At 32.3% G+C, this 19,260-nt stretch overlaps 1 protein-coding gene across 3 annotated transcripts in view; it reads right to left on the bottom strand.

Annotated features, from left to right (window-relative positions):
* Nucleotides 1-6: 6 nt before the first annotated feature.
* LOC106467752 (RNA-binding protein Nova-2-like) overlaps nt 7-19,260 on the bottom strand; it is a 27,404-nt gene continuing 8,150 nt past the window's right edge. For all 3 annotated transcript variants that reach the window (XM_022395937.1, XM_013928128.2, XM_022395938.1), the window contains exons 2-4: nt 5,165-5,308; nt 3,392-3,546; nt 7-3,059 (exon numbers count right to left, since the gene is read on the bottom strand). In XM_022395937.1, the coding sequence (XP_022251645.1) occupies nt 1,701-3,059; nt 3,392-3,546; nt 5,165-5,308 (1,658 nt within the window). In that variant the 3' untranslated portion in view covers nt 7-1,700. The remainder of the gene's footprint in view (nt 3,060-3,391; nt 3,547-5,164; nt 5,309-19,260) is intronic.

A 19,260-nucleotide genomic window follows, 5' to 3' on the forward strand; every position in this document is an offset into this window, starting at 1 on the left:
TTGTTTTTTGTTGTTTTAGTAGAGAAAATGTAACAAAATGAGTACTAACAATACTCATGAGCACTGTATATATGCAAATGTACATAAATTCAATGAAAGCCCTTTTTAAATTACTTAAATTTAGTCTCAGACATTTGTATTATCATCATGCCTGATACTGGCAATAAAGTGATAAAACCAAATGTGACCCATTTCTGAAAAAATGAAAATGCATGATTTAATGTCAAAATACCATGGTAACTGAATTATGGAAAAAAAACAAAAAAAAAATGGAGCATTTACTTACAAATGAGTAAGTGTTAAATTGAAAATGTACACTGTTTTGGAAAGAATATTTAAACTATAACACATGATATATTTTCTTGTTGCCAAGTTGCTCACATTTGGTCCAGAAATTTGATAACAATACATAAGAAAAACAAAGCAAAGAAAAAAAAACTTTTGATATTCAAACAATTTACATGTTAATTGTGGACTTGTCATTTTAATGAACTAATAACTGATTTTTTATGAATAATAAAATTTGTTACTGCGTAATATATTAAAAGAATATGCACAATGGCGTCCCTAATTTTGTGACAATTTCATGTAAAAATCCAATGGCTGAAACCCTGAATGACTATAAATTGTGAAGTTTTCTTAATGTATGTTGAAAATTATGTAAGACATTGTGGAAAAAAATGCTATTGTGAGCATCATATAATTACTCTAGTTAGAATAATCACTTTGTCAAAAGTACACTTCCTTAGTTTGGACCAATTAAATTGCACAAAGATCATCATCCTTTTAATCTACACATGACATCATCTGGAAAACAAGTGTGAACCCTCAGGATAACAAAAGTACACACTCATTCATACACACAATTCTTTAATGTAAATGGAATTATTATTAAATTTCATGAAAAATAACACTCTCATCAAAACTACAGGTGATTAGTTCAAATTGATCATGATATTTTAATCCATCCTTGCACAGCTAAGTTTGAGATAATGTAAAATATGGTTTCTGAAACACTACAACACGACAAAAAATAACTATAAAAAGCAGCAGAAAAAGTGGATAAATTTTATAAACTGAACATTAAAGACTTTTTAAAGGACTGCAAATCAGCTTTAAAGAAAGCTAATTTATGAACAAAGTTTTGTATAAAACTTGTAATAATCATATAATCTTAATTACATATGTAGATATATATATGCATGGTTTACAGTAAATACAGAACAATCTAACATACCATAATAACAGGTATAGCTGAGAAATGTTGTGGAAAGTACTTGTTAATGGAAACATTTTCCTAAGTAAGTCTTTAATATCACCATCAGGGCAATAAATTCTCCCTGAAATTCAAATTTCTAAATTGGTTAAATGACTAATTTGCAAATTACTAAAGGTTGACTGGATGATCTATTTTGTATAACATTCTCAAAGAAATAAAATGAAAAAGCTTGAATGTAGACATATACATATATATAATCTTTATCTAGATATAATACATTACAAACTCAAGGGTCCAATTAGTTAATGTGTTATATTCTTCAAGTAATAATAATGTTTATAAGTTCAAAGCACACAATGAAGAAGAGAAGACGAGACTGATCTCACAACAACCCTGCAAAACTAAGTCACTGATGTGAAGGTAAACTGAATGAATTTCACGATAAAGTGAATATTGATGACACTACAACATGAAGATGTCATTAACGTATGGTTACAAAACTGTTTTGACGAGCTCTCTTTGCTTCCTCTCCACTGATCTGTTGTTCAATGAGATAATGGGCAGTGCTGACAGTAGTTGGAGGGCCAGTTATTGTTACAATACGATTACGTGTTCCAGGTGCAAATATACCTTTTTTGGATATTTGAATATTAGCTCCACTTAGTCGCTGGATTTCCAAAAGGGACTTCCCTCCAGGACCTAAAATGGCACCAACAATATTTTCACAAACTTCAACTTCTATTTTGGCCGTTTCTCCCTGCTGATCATCTGTTGTTGGGCTTTTGTGTATTGCAGAAGGACCAGAATTCAAACATGTTCCAAGACCAAAAGAGTTGTTGTTAATTGGCAGATTAGGAGTATTTGGGGATCCTAGCACAGGAGAGTTACGTTGGAATGGGTCAAAAGCTGTGGAACCATCACCTTGAAAGTGAAATCTTTCATTGGATCTACTAACAGATGGAGAAGAAAAGCCAGGAAACATACCAACATTTGACATGCCTGTACTCATGTTTCCTCCTAATGGTCCAAATATGTTTGATCCTCCAGTTATTGGACCTGAAGTGGTTACTGCACTACAAGTGATATCCATTTCTGGTACTCCTGTACATGACGTAAACATACCTTGGTTAGGTATATTTCCAGGGGGGATGGGGCAGTTAGCAGAGGTACCTATCCCACCCATCATTGTAGCCCCATTCATGCTATTCAACATCCCACCTAATCCTAACCCTAGTACTCCATAATTTGCAAGAGTGTTCATTGCAGTTGCAATCTCAGCTGTGGCCTGTTCAGAGTATCCATTTCCTCGTAACATGAGTTTGATATTATCTATACCCTGAGTAGCACTACCATTAGGAACTCCACGTGATCCCATACCCATACCTGCTGAAAATGGCATAATATTAGCTGTACTTGCTGTTCCCTGGGAACTTCCAAAATTACTGTTCATCGTTGGACTAATACTACTGAGACTTCCACTCGAACTATAGCTGGTGTTATTGTTACTTAATCCACCATTTCCTTGACCACAACTTGAAGAAGCATATGGTGACCCTGTGGGATTAAAATTGGCTACTGGACCAGAAATATCTGCATAACTAACATTAAGACAACTGCCACTTTGAGGATCTTCAGCAATTTTGGCCAATATCAAATTAAAAGCTGTCTTATTGTTCTCTGTTTCTCCGATTACTGTTATACATCTCTCAGCCAGGGCATGATCCCGCGATTTCTGCGATATCTGAACATACGCACCACTTTCTTCCTTTATTTGTTTGATGTAGCTTCCACCTTTCCCTATGATCATCCCTGCAGTACTATTAGGAACTAATATTTTTATCTGAGAAAAAAATAGGCAGAATTATGAACTAGAAACATTTAAAGCCATCTAATAAAAGTGTTTGTTTTTATTATTTTTTGAATAAATTAATGCTCAAGTATTTTTGGCAATTATACTATTTAAATTTAAAGTCAATTTAATTTAACAGTGTTTCTTTCAACAATTTTTACCCATCATAACTACAGTTGCAAATGTTCATCTTAAGATATATAACTAATATCTAAACAACATTACCTTTTGACTCACTATGATTAGAAACATGAAACTTGTAATAAGAGTCATTCAGTAAGACTTCTTAGATAATTAGTTGTTGAACATTTCTCATCTCTCACCTGTTTCTCTCGCTCAGCTGGCTGTTTATGGTCAAAATCTATTGCCATTTTTGCATTAGGATCTGGTTTTTCTCTGATTTTCTCTGTGATAAATTCATGTATCATAGTGATGCCTTCTAGACTGCCCGTAATAAGACAGACCCGCTCTGTTGTACCTAGTTTCATAAAATACTGAATTACTTTCCAAAGCATAAAACAATAGATTACTACCTGCAATATGTATTTATATTTTCACATATTGACTAGATGTACACAATGGATGTTTATATATATATATAGGCACAGGAACATACTGGCTTAAATGGGCTAAGGTCCAATTAGAGGTTTAACTATATTTTATGCATATCTATATTTGGATTTATCAATACTATCACCAAACAACCTCCTGCCCCACCATCACACACACACACACACACACTTGTGACTATAGCCCTACTTTCTTGCTTCCTATGCCTGTGTTTATATATTTCATAATGTCTTTTATTTTTATGAATCATATTTAATACTAGTTCAATATGATTTATTTTTCATGTTTTCTAACACTTAAAATGTAACGATCTGTAAAGCCAAGTCAACAGAAAAATAATAGCTTGTGAAAAAATTTTTAAACTGTAGAACAATATGTGTGTGTGTGTGTGTGTGCTGAAATTGTAACAGTTATGTCCAATAGTTTTATCTATCATTTGATAACATGCTGTTATAATTTTCTTCTCTAAGAAATACAGATTAGGTTCACTAAAATCATTCTCATAATAAGAAAAATTCTACATTCTCTTTTTCTCTCAAAAAATAAATAAGATAAGTTTTGCAAAATAACAAAAAAACATCCACCTACTACAACAGAGATCATAGATTTTTGGTATAATATTGACCTGTGAAACTATGCAACTAAAATACTAAATTTTACAAGTGTCCATGTTAATTTATTATATATATATATATATATATGAAATAGAAACATTTAAAATCATGTAACATCAGTTGCTATTTATATTATGTTTTGAATAAATTAATGCTTAAGTATTTTTGGCAATCATATCATTGAAATTTAAACAGTCAATTTAATCTACCAGTGTTTCTTCATACAATTTTTACACATTCTAACTACAATTGCAAATGTTCTTCTGAAGATATATAACTAATATTTAAACACCACACATCAGCTGTTACTCACAACTATAGTTAACCAACAGGTATATATTTTAACAGGAGTTAACATTCAGATATTTTAACAATGTCATCTCCCATTTATGCAATAAAACACACATGTGCCTTACATTTCTACATGAAAAAAAAACAAACTATTTTTTAAGCCTTCATCGTATACAACAATACAAAAGACAAAGTTCTACAAGTATTTAAGTTACAATGATTAATCAGTGAGGCATAGCCAGGATTTTCAAGGATGGGTTTATTATGACCAAAGCCAAAAACTTGTGATCTGGGTGACAACCCCAGAAAAATAAAAAAAGGATAAGGTTAGGCTAAAATATCAACTAAAATATGCATTGGAAAATTAAAGAGAAGGAAACTGAGAAACATTCAACCCTCCTCAGTGGACCACAGGTATGCTAATTAACTAATGATGCTTCTGTATTACCATTCTGTTCAAATTAACTGTATTTAAAAGTTTAACCACTTATATAATCTCAAAGACTTGACCATTCTAGCAACCAGATAATATGACTAACTAAAACATGTTGCTGATTTTTAATTTTTTATTTATATAATTATAATTTTCTAGATGAGTGAGGTCTACAGAATTAAACAAACCTGGATAAAAATCATTTGCTTTGGACATCTTAATTCGAGCACCTGATTCATTCTGAAGTTGAGCAATGGTTTCTCCACCTTTCCCAATGATAGCTCCAGCAGCCACTGAGGGTACAAGGATTTTGAAATGGTATGTTCCATTGGCTGTAAGAAGAATATACAAGCCATCTTTATAAAACCATTAGTTTTGAGAGCTTATCACACACACAAGACCAATTTTTTAGTGATACACACAAGCATAAGAACACGAATTTGCATTTAATGCCTGTCTGGGAAAGGTAAAAAAGAATTTTGGACAGGTAAAATTGGTATGTCACATGTTTGACAAGGGAATTAAAAGTTTCCAAACGTGCTTTCCCACCAAGAAATTTAACTCATTTTCATATGAGATTTGTTTATGTTCTTTTCATCTTTCATATCATCATTTATTGATCAATAATTTTTCAATCATGTCAAATAACCTACTGTTGTCTATTCCAAAAATAAAAAATGGTAACCTGCAAAGATAAGGAACAACTGGTATGGGAGAATAAACTTCAATTTACAACTGATACAGCCACACGAGATTCATTTTAATATTTACTTTATTTTTGAGCAGTTTATTATTACTTGTTTTATTCATTAAACATTTTCTTGTATTACATTTATATTCCTTAAACATTCATAACTCAAATAACCATATACAAATAAAACCACCTTATCAATCCCATTTTATCTATACGCATGGTGTACAAAGGTTTATTAACAATATATTTTTATATACTTGAACATTGTGCAAACAGGAATACCATGTATGATGATTTTTTTCATTTGATCCTTTTTATTTTTAGCCATCAATTTCATTTTATCTTATTCTTTTCACTGCTCTTTGTTTCATTTCAGGGTATCACTCATTTATGAAAAACACATGAGGCTCTATCGATTGGCTATTTATAGGTGCACGCACCCTCTTTATTCTGAAAAAGTGGGTATTTTCCTAAAAAACTACTTGATTGTGAAAGTGGGTGACTAGAAAAAAGGTATGTTTATACCTAAAATTCAGTTAAATACCTGTAACCTAGAAACAAATTGTAATTTTGTGGAAAAAGGGGAGATTATTTTAACATATTTGCTGCTATCAATACGGTACGGAGAGCAGAAATAAGGCTGCATAAGACAGAACTAATACAGAAACTCCATAGCAATAATTTTGTCCTTTTTATCTTCCAAATAACTAATATGCTGTGGAAACCCAGACTTTTTTTATGCACCCAAAGTTTCTTAACACTATGAAAATATAATTGAAAATAAAGCTTTTATCAGGGACTTTTTTCCTGGTATGAAAATTAATATCCTCCCCAAATTCACAATAATACAATGCATGGTAAGGAGTATTACCACTTGCATTATATTAGAAGTTTTCTTTCAGATCTTCTCATAGTTTGATTCCTTAAAAATCATACAAATAAAATCTGGTTTTTCTGAGAAGAATGGAAATAAATAGGTAATTTTTTATTGTTTCTTTTATATATATCAAAACTTGTATGTTGTATATAACTGTAAGGTCTTCTGTTTCTCTTTACAGTGCCAAAGCAAACAGACCTTTTTAAGTTTGGCATTTCTGGAAGGGCTGTCAAAGCATCCAAGGAATGTGTTCACTCACATATGGACTATGAGTCAAAGCAAACTTGAGGTTTTGTTCCTGGCTAGATACAATTGTTTTCTGTACTCAAACACCTGATTAAAGTGTCATGTTTTAGTGTTAATCACAACACTCGCCAACAAAAAGTAAAGATCTTTGAAGTGGGATGCAAGTTTGTGTGAAAAGACACCACTAGAAGCCATTTGACTTCAAAATAGCACTTTTGCTATGAAACAACCCTAAATGTGGAGAATAAAAAAAGGTCAGGTTACAGGTTACATTACTGAGCAAAGATTTAATGAAAAAAATAAAAGGGTTCTGAAGTATTTGTTTAATACTACATACTTCATACTTTATCACAAGATGTCTTTTATTTCCTTTTATAACTTAATAAAACTGCAAGTAAAAAATGATACCCCACTTATAAAACTGTTAAGCTACCAGAATTAACAAGCTTGCAAAAGCTTTTGCAAAGATGGGAGCCCATTATAGATAAAATAAACCAAGTTTAGACCTTCACTATGGTATTTGATGGGGATATGGATGGTAGTATATCAGAAATGGAAATAATCTGTGGGACAATTTTAGATCAGGGTGTGCCAACAACCTCCTTTGTCTAGTTGCAAGACCTGAATATGAGTATGCTGAAAATGTTTTTCAATGGCATTGATCAGGCCCTAGCATTTGTGAGTATCTCTGATTTGAAGAAAAAGCTTATTAGAGCTGGGTGTGATGGTGCATCAGTCAACACTGTGTGCAGCAAGTGTGTGTCAACACATTTTCGTGAAGTTTCTCTCCATATTACAATTGTACACAGTGTACTGCACAGGTTAGAACTTGACATTATACATGCCATCAGGCACCATCAAGAGATGAAGACAATGCAAAATATTCTACACAAACTCTTCAAACATTGTCACTGTAACCCAAAGGATCTGAGAGAGCTTAAAGAAATCATAAGAACTATGGAAGACAGGTTTTTGAGCCCTCATCATCTTTCTGGAACCAGGTGGACCTCTCATGTAGCAAAAACCTAAGAAGTTCTTTTAATGGGTTACAATCAATTGTCACTCATTTGAAACATCTGTCACAGGCTGGGCCAGGACAGGCTGCTTACTAGGTAAAACGCAAGGTCACCTTTCTCACAAGAAAGCCTAAGGATTTTAGAATGCTGAAATTCACGTACTTTATGCTAGATGTAGAATTCCATAACCCCTGAGGAAATTTTTAGATAGTTAAAAAATATCCACCTCCTAGACCTGTCCTGCTGTGGCCTAAATGATACCATACTCTACACCAATATTGTTGTGCAGGTGCAATAATATACCAGTGCAAGGTTTGAAAATGACAAAAAAGAAATTCAGAATTCTTGGAGAATTTGTGACTTCAAGGAGTGGCCTGAGGAGAATGACCAGTTTGCAGCTTTTGTAAATGAGTGACTTAATTTCTGCTACAGCACTTTGAACTTGTATTCCATAGCTTACATTGTGCTATGCAGAAAGCAAAACTGGAATGGGCAGACCTTAAACCTTAAAACTACTACAAACAAGCTGAGGTTGAACTAAACCTCACAGCCTACTAAACTCTTCACAGTTACAGAATTGGAGCATAGGTTCCATAACATTTTTATGATTGTAGAGATTTTCATCATTAAAATGCTCAAAAGCTGCTGGTGAGCAACACTTACCACCATTATAGTGAATAACCTTTTTTTGATATTTAATGAAAGGCCAAACCTAATGTAGAGATAGTTGTAAAAGAGGTTGGTGGGTGTCAGGGCCATGAGGGCAAACTTTGCTGCAACAAGTGATGAGCAAGACAGGCTTCTATAGTTAGTAATGGCTAACAATGCAGATAACTAACCATATGTATAAGATTGTTATAACCCTTAATGAAATTGTGATCTTGAGGCAAAAACCAGTATGCCCCTGGTTATTAAATTGCCACATGTACTTTTCATCCAGTAATTCAGTTCTTTTAGGTTTTTCCTCCTTCAAATGTCTCACTATGGACAGAGAGAGGCATGTGTTTTGGTATCCAAGCATTTGTTTAACTAGTAAATAAATAATATACTTCCAAAGCTTACCAGCATTGCATTGAAACATGAAATTATTTCATAAAACAAATAACTTGTACTGCTCAGAAGGAAGCATTTTGTTTGGAAAAGCAGAAGTTAAAATTCAGGCAGGTACATTTTTTTGCAGTCAGGTAAAAACTGACCCTTACCTGCCCTATATGACAAGTGATTTTTAAAGTTAGTATCAGAGGAGGGTAGCACTCATTTAGCTCTCTATGCAAAATTTTATAATTAAGTCTGTACTTGAAAATGCAAATGATTATGCAGCATCCCAACAGAAGTGCAACACTACCACTATTGTAACTAGCACCCTCTGTAATCTTGCAGCTGTTAACCACTTCGAGATTGATCAGATCACACACACAACTACACTGGAAGTGGAGAGGACAAGTGTTAAATGCGAGAGGTGATAAATATTTATTGGAAATACATTTTAAATTTAAGAAAATATTAACTTCAAATATGATTTCTTACCTCTTCTCATAAAAAACTAGAATCCAACACTGAACAGGTGGAGGGCTGTATATAAACATGGTTAACAAATTGCCATATCAGCCTAATATCAACGTCAAATAATAAAGTACTTTTAAAAGTCAAATTATTCTGGAATTTAATAATTTCTTAATATATTTCTAAACAGTTGATTGTTTTCTTTGTTAATAATGGATAATTATACATAGAAACAAAACTTTACTTCTAAACTTTTAATTCATCTGCATTTTTTTTCCTCGATTAAGATGCTTTAGGCTTTGAATGAGTAAAAATACATGTTCTCTTGTCCAAAGGATGAGTGGGTATGATTTCATTTTCCAGCTCTGATACACTGAGAGCAGTTTTAGAATTTAGAACTCATTTTACAGACTTGCAAATTTAACAAACCCACTGTAGTTATGTCATTGTGCATTGCTTTCAATGTATTAAAATTCAGACAAATTTCATGTTGATTATTACCCATATACACTCAACAGGCTAGAAAAATGTAAATGCCAGCACTCTTTCACTATTGCCATTACATTTATGGAGCAGTTGATGGAAACACTAATGTGTGAATAAGGTTGAGTTAAAGGTTCGGGATTAGTCAAGAGAAATTGTAACTTGTGATCTGGATCCAAGTGTTTGATTAGTTAAGTTAAACGTATTCCAACAATCCATAAGTAAGTGTAAGGGGCATAACCAGGGGGGTCAAAAGACCACCCCAATATTCTGAAAAGTCTAAAATATCCACTATCTTCTGATTTTTAAAATAAATGCTCAACTTTAATATAGGTCATTTCAATTTTATGTGTAGAAGAAAAGGTCCACATATTTTTGAAAAACAAACAATAAAAACATCCTTCACTCTGTAGTGCTGAGTATACCCCTGAAACACACATAATTTATGTTACAGCTATGTCTTAAATATATCATTTTACAATAATATACAAATATTATACTAAAATCAAATGCTCAAAAAGTAGTATATGAGGAAGCAGTCTCATTACATTTCAGATAAAAGCTGGTGCCAACTGATTGCAGGCTTTTCATAGGCATTGTATTATGTATTAAAACTTAACATTACACTAATTCAAGTAACTTCAAGTCTATGACTAAAAATCTGCATAGTGAGAACAGATGAGTATAATATATTTTACAAACTCATGTTCATCCTATTTCTTTGCATGCTTTGTTATTACTACAACAAAATATCCGTGTTTAAATGCTGGGCTCAAAGGCTCCCTCATGATTCACAGAGGTTGCAATATACCAGTCAAGTTCCACCATTATTCTAGTTATTTACATACCTACCCAAAGGGAGCTCATACCTGAAAATAAGCCGTGTGACACTGGCTTGTGGTATCTAAACATTAGTACCACATGTGGTTCTGCTAGCTTATGAATGAGGGTATGCATACAGTTTCAAACACGGTGCCCCTGAGATCCCAAAGGATGGCCAGAAATGCAAAATACAATGCCAGATTTAGGCTCAGTGACCTTGGAAACTTATTCCTAAATACCCTCATGTCTGGGTAATTTTCCAAGTATGTTTTAGCCCCCTTGGTAGAGAGGCTACACCATATGGATAAAGACATCTCCCAGACCACCAGAGTTCAACTGCTAAGTTTGGTACTGCTCGCCCTAAAACTGTGGGAGGAGTTCACAGACAAACAAAAAAATTCACAAACACATAACATGAATTAATAAAGTTTGCAACATAAGTTTACAATTTGGTATGGATTTCTTTGTGTGGGGTAAATAACTGTAAAAAAAGAATATAATTTTTATACAAGATCAGCCAGAGGTTAAAAAAAAGAAGGTAGGGACCAGAAGTCAGCTATCTAATTACATATAAAGCCATATAATTGATGAATCATTTCAGATATAAAAAGCAAAAACTACATTTACTGCTTTTACTGGTACTTCTTCCAACTCTAATGAGTTATTATTTGCTTAACAATTCACTTATAATCCTTCCTTAAACATTGAGTTTTGTTTTCATTATAATGACATACTGTACATTCAATGCAAAGTAAACAAAAAAGATCATGCATTTGCATCAGATTACGATTCAAATAATAATAATAAAATCCTGTACCAACCCATTTGTGTTTGAGAAAAATCTCTTGACCATACAAGAAAATGTCAAAAAATAAAAATACTATACAGTCCTATCATACGTCAAAATATCCAAAATATATTTTAATAAATAAAATTCATGCAAAACGGTCATAGTACTATTAAAACATTGACTACTTTGGTGATAATACTTGTGCCAAGTAAAAATGTTAACAGTACATGAAATCAGATACATAAAGTATCACTTTACTATACATGAAGGGTAAAAATGAAAAACCCATTACCCAAGAATTTTCAGAAGGTAGTCATAATTTTTGAAATTTCATGATTACTTAGTATCATAAACTTTACTACACATTATAGTTTCAAATCTGAGTTTTTGTAGAACAGTACATTTAGATACAATCAAAAGCAGTAGCAATTTTTATGCACAACCTGACCTTGATAATATGGCATAGAAAATTTTACAGTTATGAGATGTGTTTTTGGATTACATTTCAAATGCTAAGTTAAAAGAAATGTATGTAGAGAATTACATTAAAACTTTTTGAGAAAATAACAACGTGATAATCACATTCAATAAATCAAGTATAGTAACCATATTTCAGTAGTGACCTCAAACCATTATTTAGATCCTGCAAGTTTAAGTGTTCACTTGATTTCCTAATGAATAGCTCCACCCAGTGTTGAGGTAATAAGGATTCTTAACATTATATCAAGAAATGTGGAATCTTAATACATGTGAATAGACTGATTAAAATGTCATTTCAACCCTGAAGTTTCAACTTTTAAAACACATAGCTGAGAGTAAACAGAAGCTAAGCAATTATAGGTTATATTAGGGGATGAAAATTGCAAAGCAGAAGATTTGCATTCTTCTTTTAAACTAAACACAAAAATTCAAGGGAAAAAATGTTACTTGACCTAATATAGATGATAGTGAATAACGATGAGAAGCAATTAGATGATACCTGAAGATATTCTTCAAGTACTTTGGGAGAAGATAAATTCCTTGGTTTGCCAAGAATCTCTATGTGACTAGTTTCTGAAAACTGGTGTCTTAAAATCAAATGATTGAAAACTTTCTTTTGAAAGTATTCCTTGTTTTATTCGGTATATGACAAAATCTACAATATGAAAATGTCTAAGATGACGATGACAATCTTACTTTATAGAAGTTTTTCCTTTACTTGTTCACAACTGACTGAAACTTGCTATGATGAAACAATGTCTTGGAAATGATATTGAAAGTCTTTAGATAACTGAAGACTGTACCACTGTATAAAAGAAGGCTTAAGCACCTGGTTGATGAAAATCCATAAATATGTATGGTTCTACCAGAAAGGAGCACTGACTAGACACAGATATCTAAGTACCACACTGCAATACTAATATCAAATGTAAAATATTTTAAATCACTGAGTATGAAGTGAAAGGATAAAATAAACTTTAAGTTACCAATTTCAAAATTACAAAAAAGTAACAGTTCAAAACTTAATCTGCTTATTAATTGTTTGCACCATTCCAAATTACGGTATGATAAAACAGTCAGTAAAATTATCTGATCAAACACTGTTTTGAATAAATGTTACACTGACCGTCCAATTTCTTAAAAATATCTTGAAATTAATTACAATTAGAACTAGGCAACTTTACTAAAACTCATAACGGAGTTCTAATGAATAAGTGTTAGATCATCTCAGAAGCTGTCAATACAAACTTACTAGAACATCTGTTTTTGCATAAAGCTAAACAAGGGCCATCTAGACTAGTCATCTCTAATTTTGAGTTTTATAGACTAAATGGAAGACAGTCAGCAGCACCTACTGCCAACTCTTGAGGCTATTCTTGTCTGATTGAACTCTGGGAGTTGACTGCCATTATCATAATACATCTACAAACCATGAACCCTCAGATTCACAGTCTGGCAAGGTAATCACCAGACCACACCTGACCCATTTACTGCAATCAGCAACACTTTAAAATGAACAGGTAACACTGTAATAGCAGTTGCTAGTACCACCAGACTATATAATTTGTGACAATTCATGATAGAACACAACAGCCATGGCTGAGGCTTGAGATAAGGTCTGCCTGCCTGCTGGCTTAAATGGTTGGATACGTTCCAAAAACTTCACTGCCCCCTCAAATACCAACATTCTTTTCTCACTAATTAACAAAGGTACATCAGTACAGTTCAAGTTCAGTGACACACATTCATTTTCTGGACTATTACAGATATTTGACTATTATTTCATTAATCACATGTTTTTAGCATGGTAAATATTGTGTGGAAAGTTCAATAAGAACAAATGAAAATATCTATTATTAAAACATTTAAAATATAATGTTTATAGGAAAACTCAAATACTGCCTATTTCAGTTACTTTTCCCATTTTTTAGGTGTCATAGATTTTGACTAGCTCTGTTTAACTAACCTTGAAATGAATATTTGTAGGCTGGTTTTGGTTTATGAAAACTCTTGAAAAACTTCAGTGTTTAGTTGTCTGTTTTTTGTTCAGTAAATCTCTAGAGTTTCCTCATTTTCTATTTATAATTTATTTTGCTATTTTCAACACTCAGTGTTTTATGTTACTGTTTCCTCCTCTACAACGTAGACCTCTGACTACATGTACCAGTTCCCTTTAGAAATCAGGATACTTTTTTTTCTCTTCTTCCTCATTAGTGGTAAAAATATATATACTTTTTTTTTGTCCAAGTGAGTTATGAAAATATTATAATGGTCTAAAGGATCAATTTTTTTTGGTGCAGAAATCCTATCTAATATTATAACCACCTGTAAAATATGTACAAATACTGATAAACAACATATAAATTAAATTATATTGAAACTTGTAAAAAAAAAAATTAACTAGTATGAAGAAGAATTAACCCCTCCCCCAAAATATCTTTAAGCTCTTCCGAGGATTTTTAGTATCATCAGAAAACTTAAAAATATTACTGTCCAAGAGGCTATACGAATTATTAACCTAAGTATGAAGAAGAATTATCCCCCTCCCACTAAAAAAATCCTCTGACCAATCCCTAGTCACATTTTCCTAATTGGAATATGCTGTTTATTACAACTTGCTGCTTTTTACCACCAAGCCAATTTTCTATCCACTTTTTAGCATCGAACTTGCTAATTAATCTCTTGTAAGGCAATTTACCAAAGTCAAGATATACAGTATTAATCATGGTGCTCTCATCAAAAAAAAAGTAGAAGCCCCTACTGAAAAAACAAGCTGCTGATAAGACATTAAAAACTCCTCTTTTAAAACCATGTTAAAAATTATGCCAGAAATTCCAACTATACAAAGCTTTTCCAAGTAGCTTTTGACAACAGATTCCAAGTTCTTATAAGCTAGGTATATGTAGTTTATCAGAATTTAATTATTTTATTCATCTATTTCGGCAAGAATGTAAATATCTGGTAGAAATGCATTCCTTTTCACACTGAACAAATAAAAATATCCAAAGCTTTATTGAAATTATTTTCATTGAAATTAACTACTTCACCTTTTCTCAAAATATCTTAAAGTTTCTAGATGTCAGCTTTTTTAAAAAATCTGGAACTGGACTCTCAATTACTGTACAACAGGTTTTAATACTTAAAAAAAATCACAAGTGCTCAAGAGCTTTTTTACAACTAAATTTCTAACCATACTCTCCTCAATACTAATAATGTTTAAAATAGCCTCTACCTACAATCATTTACATGCCAAGTGAGAATGAAATGATCAAAAGCAAAATAAATTGTTCAGTCTCATGCAATTGAGATAGATTATATAAATCTTCCTTAGACTGTCTCCCACAGTAGTGTCCGATTTTAGGGTAAGCATAACCTTCCATGAATATTCCTGTAAAATCAAGCTCTGTATAAAGTAGGCCAATAAGCAACTCCTCCCACCTTTCTAGAACATCAGGAAAGAACAAACATATACCTTACACCATTTCAATATCTCCAATAAACAAACTCAATCCTTACTCTATTTCAATATCCCTAAAAAACAAAATTATTCTTACCCTATTTCAATATCCCCAAAAAACAAAATTATTCTTACCCTATTTCAGTATCTCCAAAAAATGAAATTACTCTCCTTACCCTATTTCAGTATCTCCAAAAAACAAAATTACTCCTTACCCTATTTCAATATCTCCTAAAAAAACAAACATATACATTACCCTATTTCAATATCTCCAAAAAACAAAGTTACTCCTTACCCTATTGCAATATGTCCAAATGAAAACAATTACATGGTCACAGTTTCAGCTAAAATGGTTACCAAATTTTTGTTTATTAACGAAACTGTTTTTGTAATTTTCAATTTTTTAACATGCTGCAACTACATTCATTTCTTATTCATATTATCTAACTATTATTTAAAAAAAAGTCTTTATAAAAGCCCTTAAAGCATTCAAATGTTTAGCACTTGATACCTCAGCTCAATCATAACACAAGTATTGTGGTTGAAGCAGATTAAATTATTAGCCTAAATGCTACACAAACAAGTTTTTCAAGGTTCTTTAAACATTTATTATGGGATGTAGATTACCATGTATTTTTTGTTTGTGGTTTCACATTATATCTTCCTTTTATTGTTCTGTTATTACTTGTCAATTATTTTTAAATAAAAGCCCTAATTTAGAGAAATGTAATATGATCATTTTTTTTTCTCTTTTCACTAAGCCTAATTCTTTACTCTTATATTGTGGTCTTTAGAATTTTCTACAAGCCTAGTGCCAGGGTTGAAATGACATAGGCAGAGAACTGTCTTTATATTAAAGCCTAGGTAACTCAGTTAATAAAAGTGTTAAAATCAAGACAATGGTGTCAGCTAGGGGTCTTGGCTTTGGTCCTAGTTCCAGTGATTACAGTTTTATTCAACTTGCTGCAAAGTTGTAGCTATTTAGTACATCAGAAACTTCCAGAAAATTCCTTGTGTTTCTCAAATGTTTTGGAAACTTTAAACACAAGGAGGAGTGTGTGTTAGCTGTGGATAATAAGTGATTAAACAGAAATGGAGCATGTTCAATAAAGGTCTAGAAAATTGTTGGTTCCATCCCATTATAAGAACTGGTTAGAAACTTCCAGAAAGAAATGATAGTGTTGGACATGTCTTTCAACATCAAAAGTTAAAGTTGGTTTGTTGAATCAATTCATTGGTCAGTTACTTGTCAAGTTTTTTCTCAGTTACAGTCTGTTAGTCTTTTTGATGAAGTCTGAAAAACTAAATAATGCTCAAGTCATCAAATAAGACCTGCATATATCATAACTTCAGCAAGCAACTCAATTTCAAAGTGATCAGCAGGTGCAATTTTGTAGCCAAACTTATGCCAACAGAGCCATGCAAAATAAGTCTGTAAAACATGTGAACCTTCAAAGCATCCAGTCACTGCAATCCAAACCTTCATTAACTATTGAGATTAGATAGATATAGCTGAAATAGGTGGCGAGTATTGTTTATTTTAATCTTTAAGTATAAGTGTCTGACACATATCACAGAAGTGAAAAGTGTAAATATTCTGAAGGTAAATGTCTCAAAATAACTATGTAACAAGAAAGGTTATTACCATACCAATGAAAATTTTGAAAAGTCTTACACCTGTTAGCATTTAACAAAGTTCCCAAGAAAATTAATTTGATTGAATATAAAATATGGTATTACTTCTTTCTTCGGCTGTGAGCACACCTAAAGCAAAGAGCAGCATAGTCAAATATATGTAATTAATTTGGTGTGTGCACACTGAGTGCACCAGCACAATTACTTTGGAAGGGTCGAGAAATGCAGACAAGTATGTTTGTATTTAGTTGCAATCCAGCATATTGCTGGTGAATTTTAACAATGTATATTTAACATAATTAGTCAAATATTCTTTCTTGAGGTTGCTATTGTGGGGTCCAAATAAACAAACATCTCCACAAAAGATACGTACTTAGCAAACATTGAAATAAAATGGTGAAATTCATATAGAATATTCATTTCATTTTCATATTATTAACCCAGCATTCACGGAGAGAAGAAAAAAAACACTGACACAATGAAAAATTATCTTCTAAACACACATGTTTTGTCTTTGAGAATGACATTTTGAGATTGAGAGGAGTATTAGAGTATTTAACTCCTTTTTTGACATATAACTGTCTGCTTGCTGTGCTGCTCTGATTACCTCACTGCACTGCTCTCCACTTTTGGTATATACCCATATCATTTTTATATCAAATATTTAAAAGATGGCAACCATTTAAAGTTCTATTTTAGCTAATGTACATCTGTTAACCCTATGAGCAAATTTGAAAAAAACAAAAAAAACAACATCATTCTCCTTATGGACAGCATTTATTCCTTAACTCTCAATTAATTTATAGTTTTCCAAATCGGAGACCAATTTTCATTCCAACTTTAATTAACTATATCTCCTATACTTATGGAGGGGCAGATTTAAAACCAATTTGGAATATAAGTGTAAATTTAGATGGCGTGCTTAATAATCTACATCAACATCACTTTTCTGTTACTGGTTTAAAAATTGTGACACTTAAAAGATTTGCTATAATCACTTTTTTACTGTATTTAGAAATGGGCTTGCAGTTTCATCTCATAGAAAAAGCTATCATTTTCTTCCCACCAAATTTCATTAGTTTCATTTTCCCCCCATTAATATTGATCGCATTACAAAGTGTTTCTCTATTTGTAATGAGTGTAGGCTTGGTTGAGAACACATAAAAAGGTTCTACATCAGTTAACTATTGACAACTAAATAATAGACTTGTTTTCTGACACTGTAACATATGCATATTCAAGTTCGACACCACTTAGTTTTGCTAAAGATAAATTTTGGAAAAAAAAATTATAAACTAAAGCCTCATTTTGTAGTTTCAAATGCCCTCTTGCACAAGGAGTACAAATTAGTGGAACGTCTTGTTGAAGTGAATATAGCAAAAACTGATATAGTGACACTGATTTTAGATGGATGGATTGATGCAAAGGAAAACCCTACAATAAACTTTGTATTTACAACTCTTCAACCAGTTTATCTCAAGGATATGGAATTATAAACTGAATAACACTGGCAAGCCTTTGGCTTAAGTCTTCAGAGATGCTATACACACTGAGGGATCAAAAAAAGGTCAAAGATTTGTTTATGGATTATGCAAATAATAGGAAAACTATATGAGTAACTAATTAAAGGAGATATATCCTTACCTTCTCTTTTATGGTTGTTTAGCTAATGCCTTGTTTAGAGAAACAATCAAGTAGACTAAAAAGTTTTTACTAGAAGAAACACAACACACAAGTGCTCAAACATATTTGAGTAAAGAGGATTAAAGAAAAAAAAAAATAGATGGCTTTTTTTTACTTCATGGACACTCATTAAGGACTAGTTATCAAATTCTTAGAAAATACAGTTAAGACTAAGGAGTATTTGCAAGTAGCCACAACAGATAGACCCACATGTACAGAAAACACATTGGATGCTGTTTTATAGAAGTGAGTGCTGGGTTCATTGCAACCAATCTCAAGTGCTATCTATCACAAAGCTCTAACATGATTAATTGATGCAGACAGATGTCTCAGACAGCCCTCTTCAAGAAGTTAAGGTAACCTTATGAAGACAAAGTATTCACCCATGTCAGCTTCTGTAGAACAATGTTGAAGATGAAATGTTTTCAGCCACTAGAACTTTTGCTTTCCTCCTATCAATTAGCATCTAGGATTTGGAGTCCAGAGGTCAAAACTCACAGAAAGATGACAAACCAAGGTCATAAACATAATCATGAAGGTAGCTAGGCATGTGTCAAACAAGGTCCATAGGTTGTTTGTGGGGGGGGGGGGGTCGAGC

Source organism: Limulus polyphemus, unplaced genomic scaffold, assembly GCF_000517525.1.
Source record: "Limulus polyphemus unplaced genomic scaffold, Limulus_polyphemus-2.1.2 Scaffold2730, whole genome shotgun sequence".
NCBI lineage: Eukaryota > Metazoa > Arthropoda > Merostomata > Xiphosura > Limulidae > Limulus > Limulus polyphemus.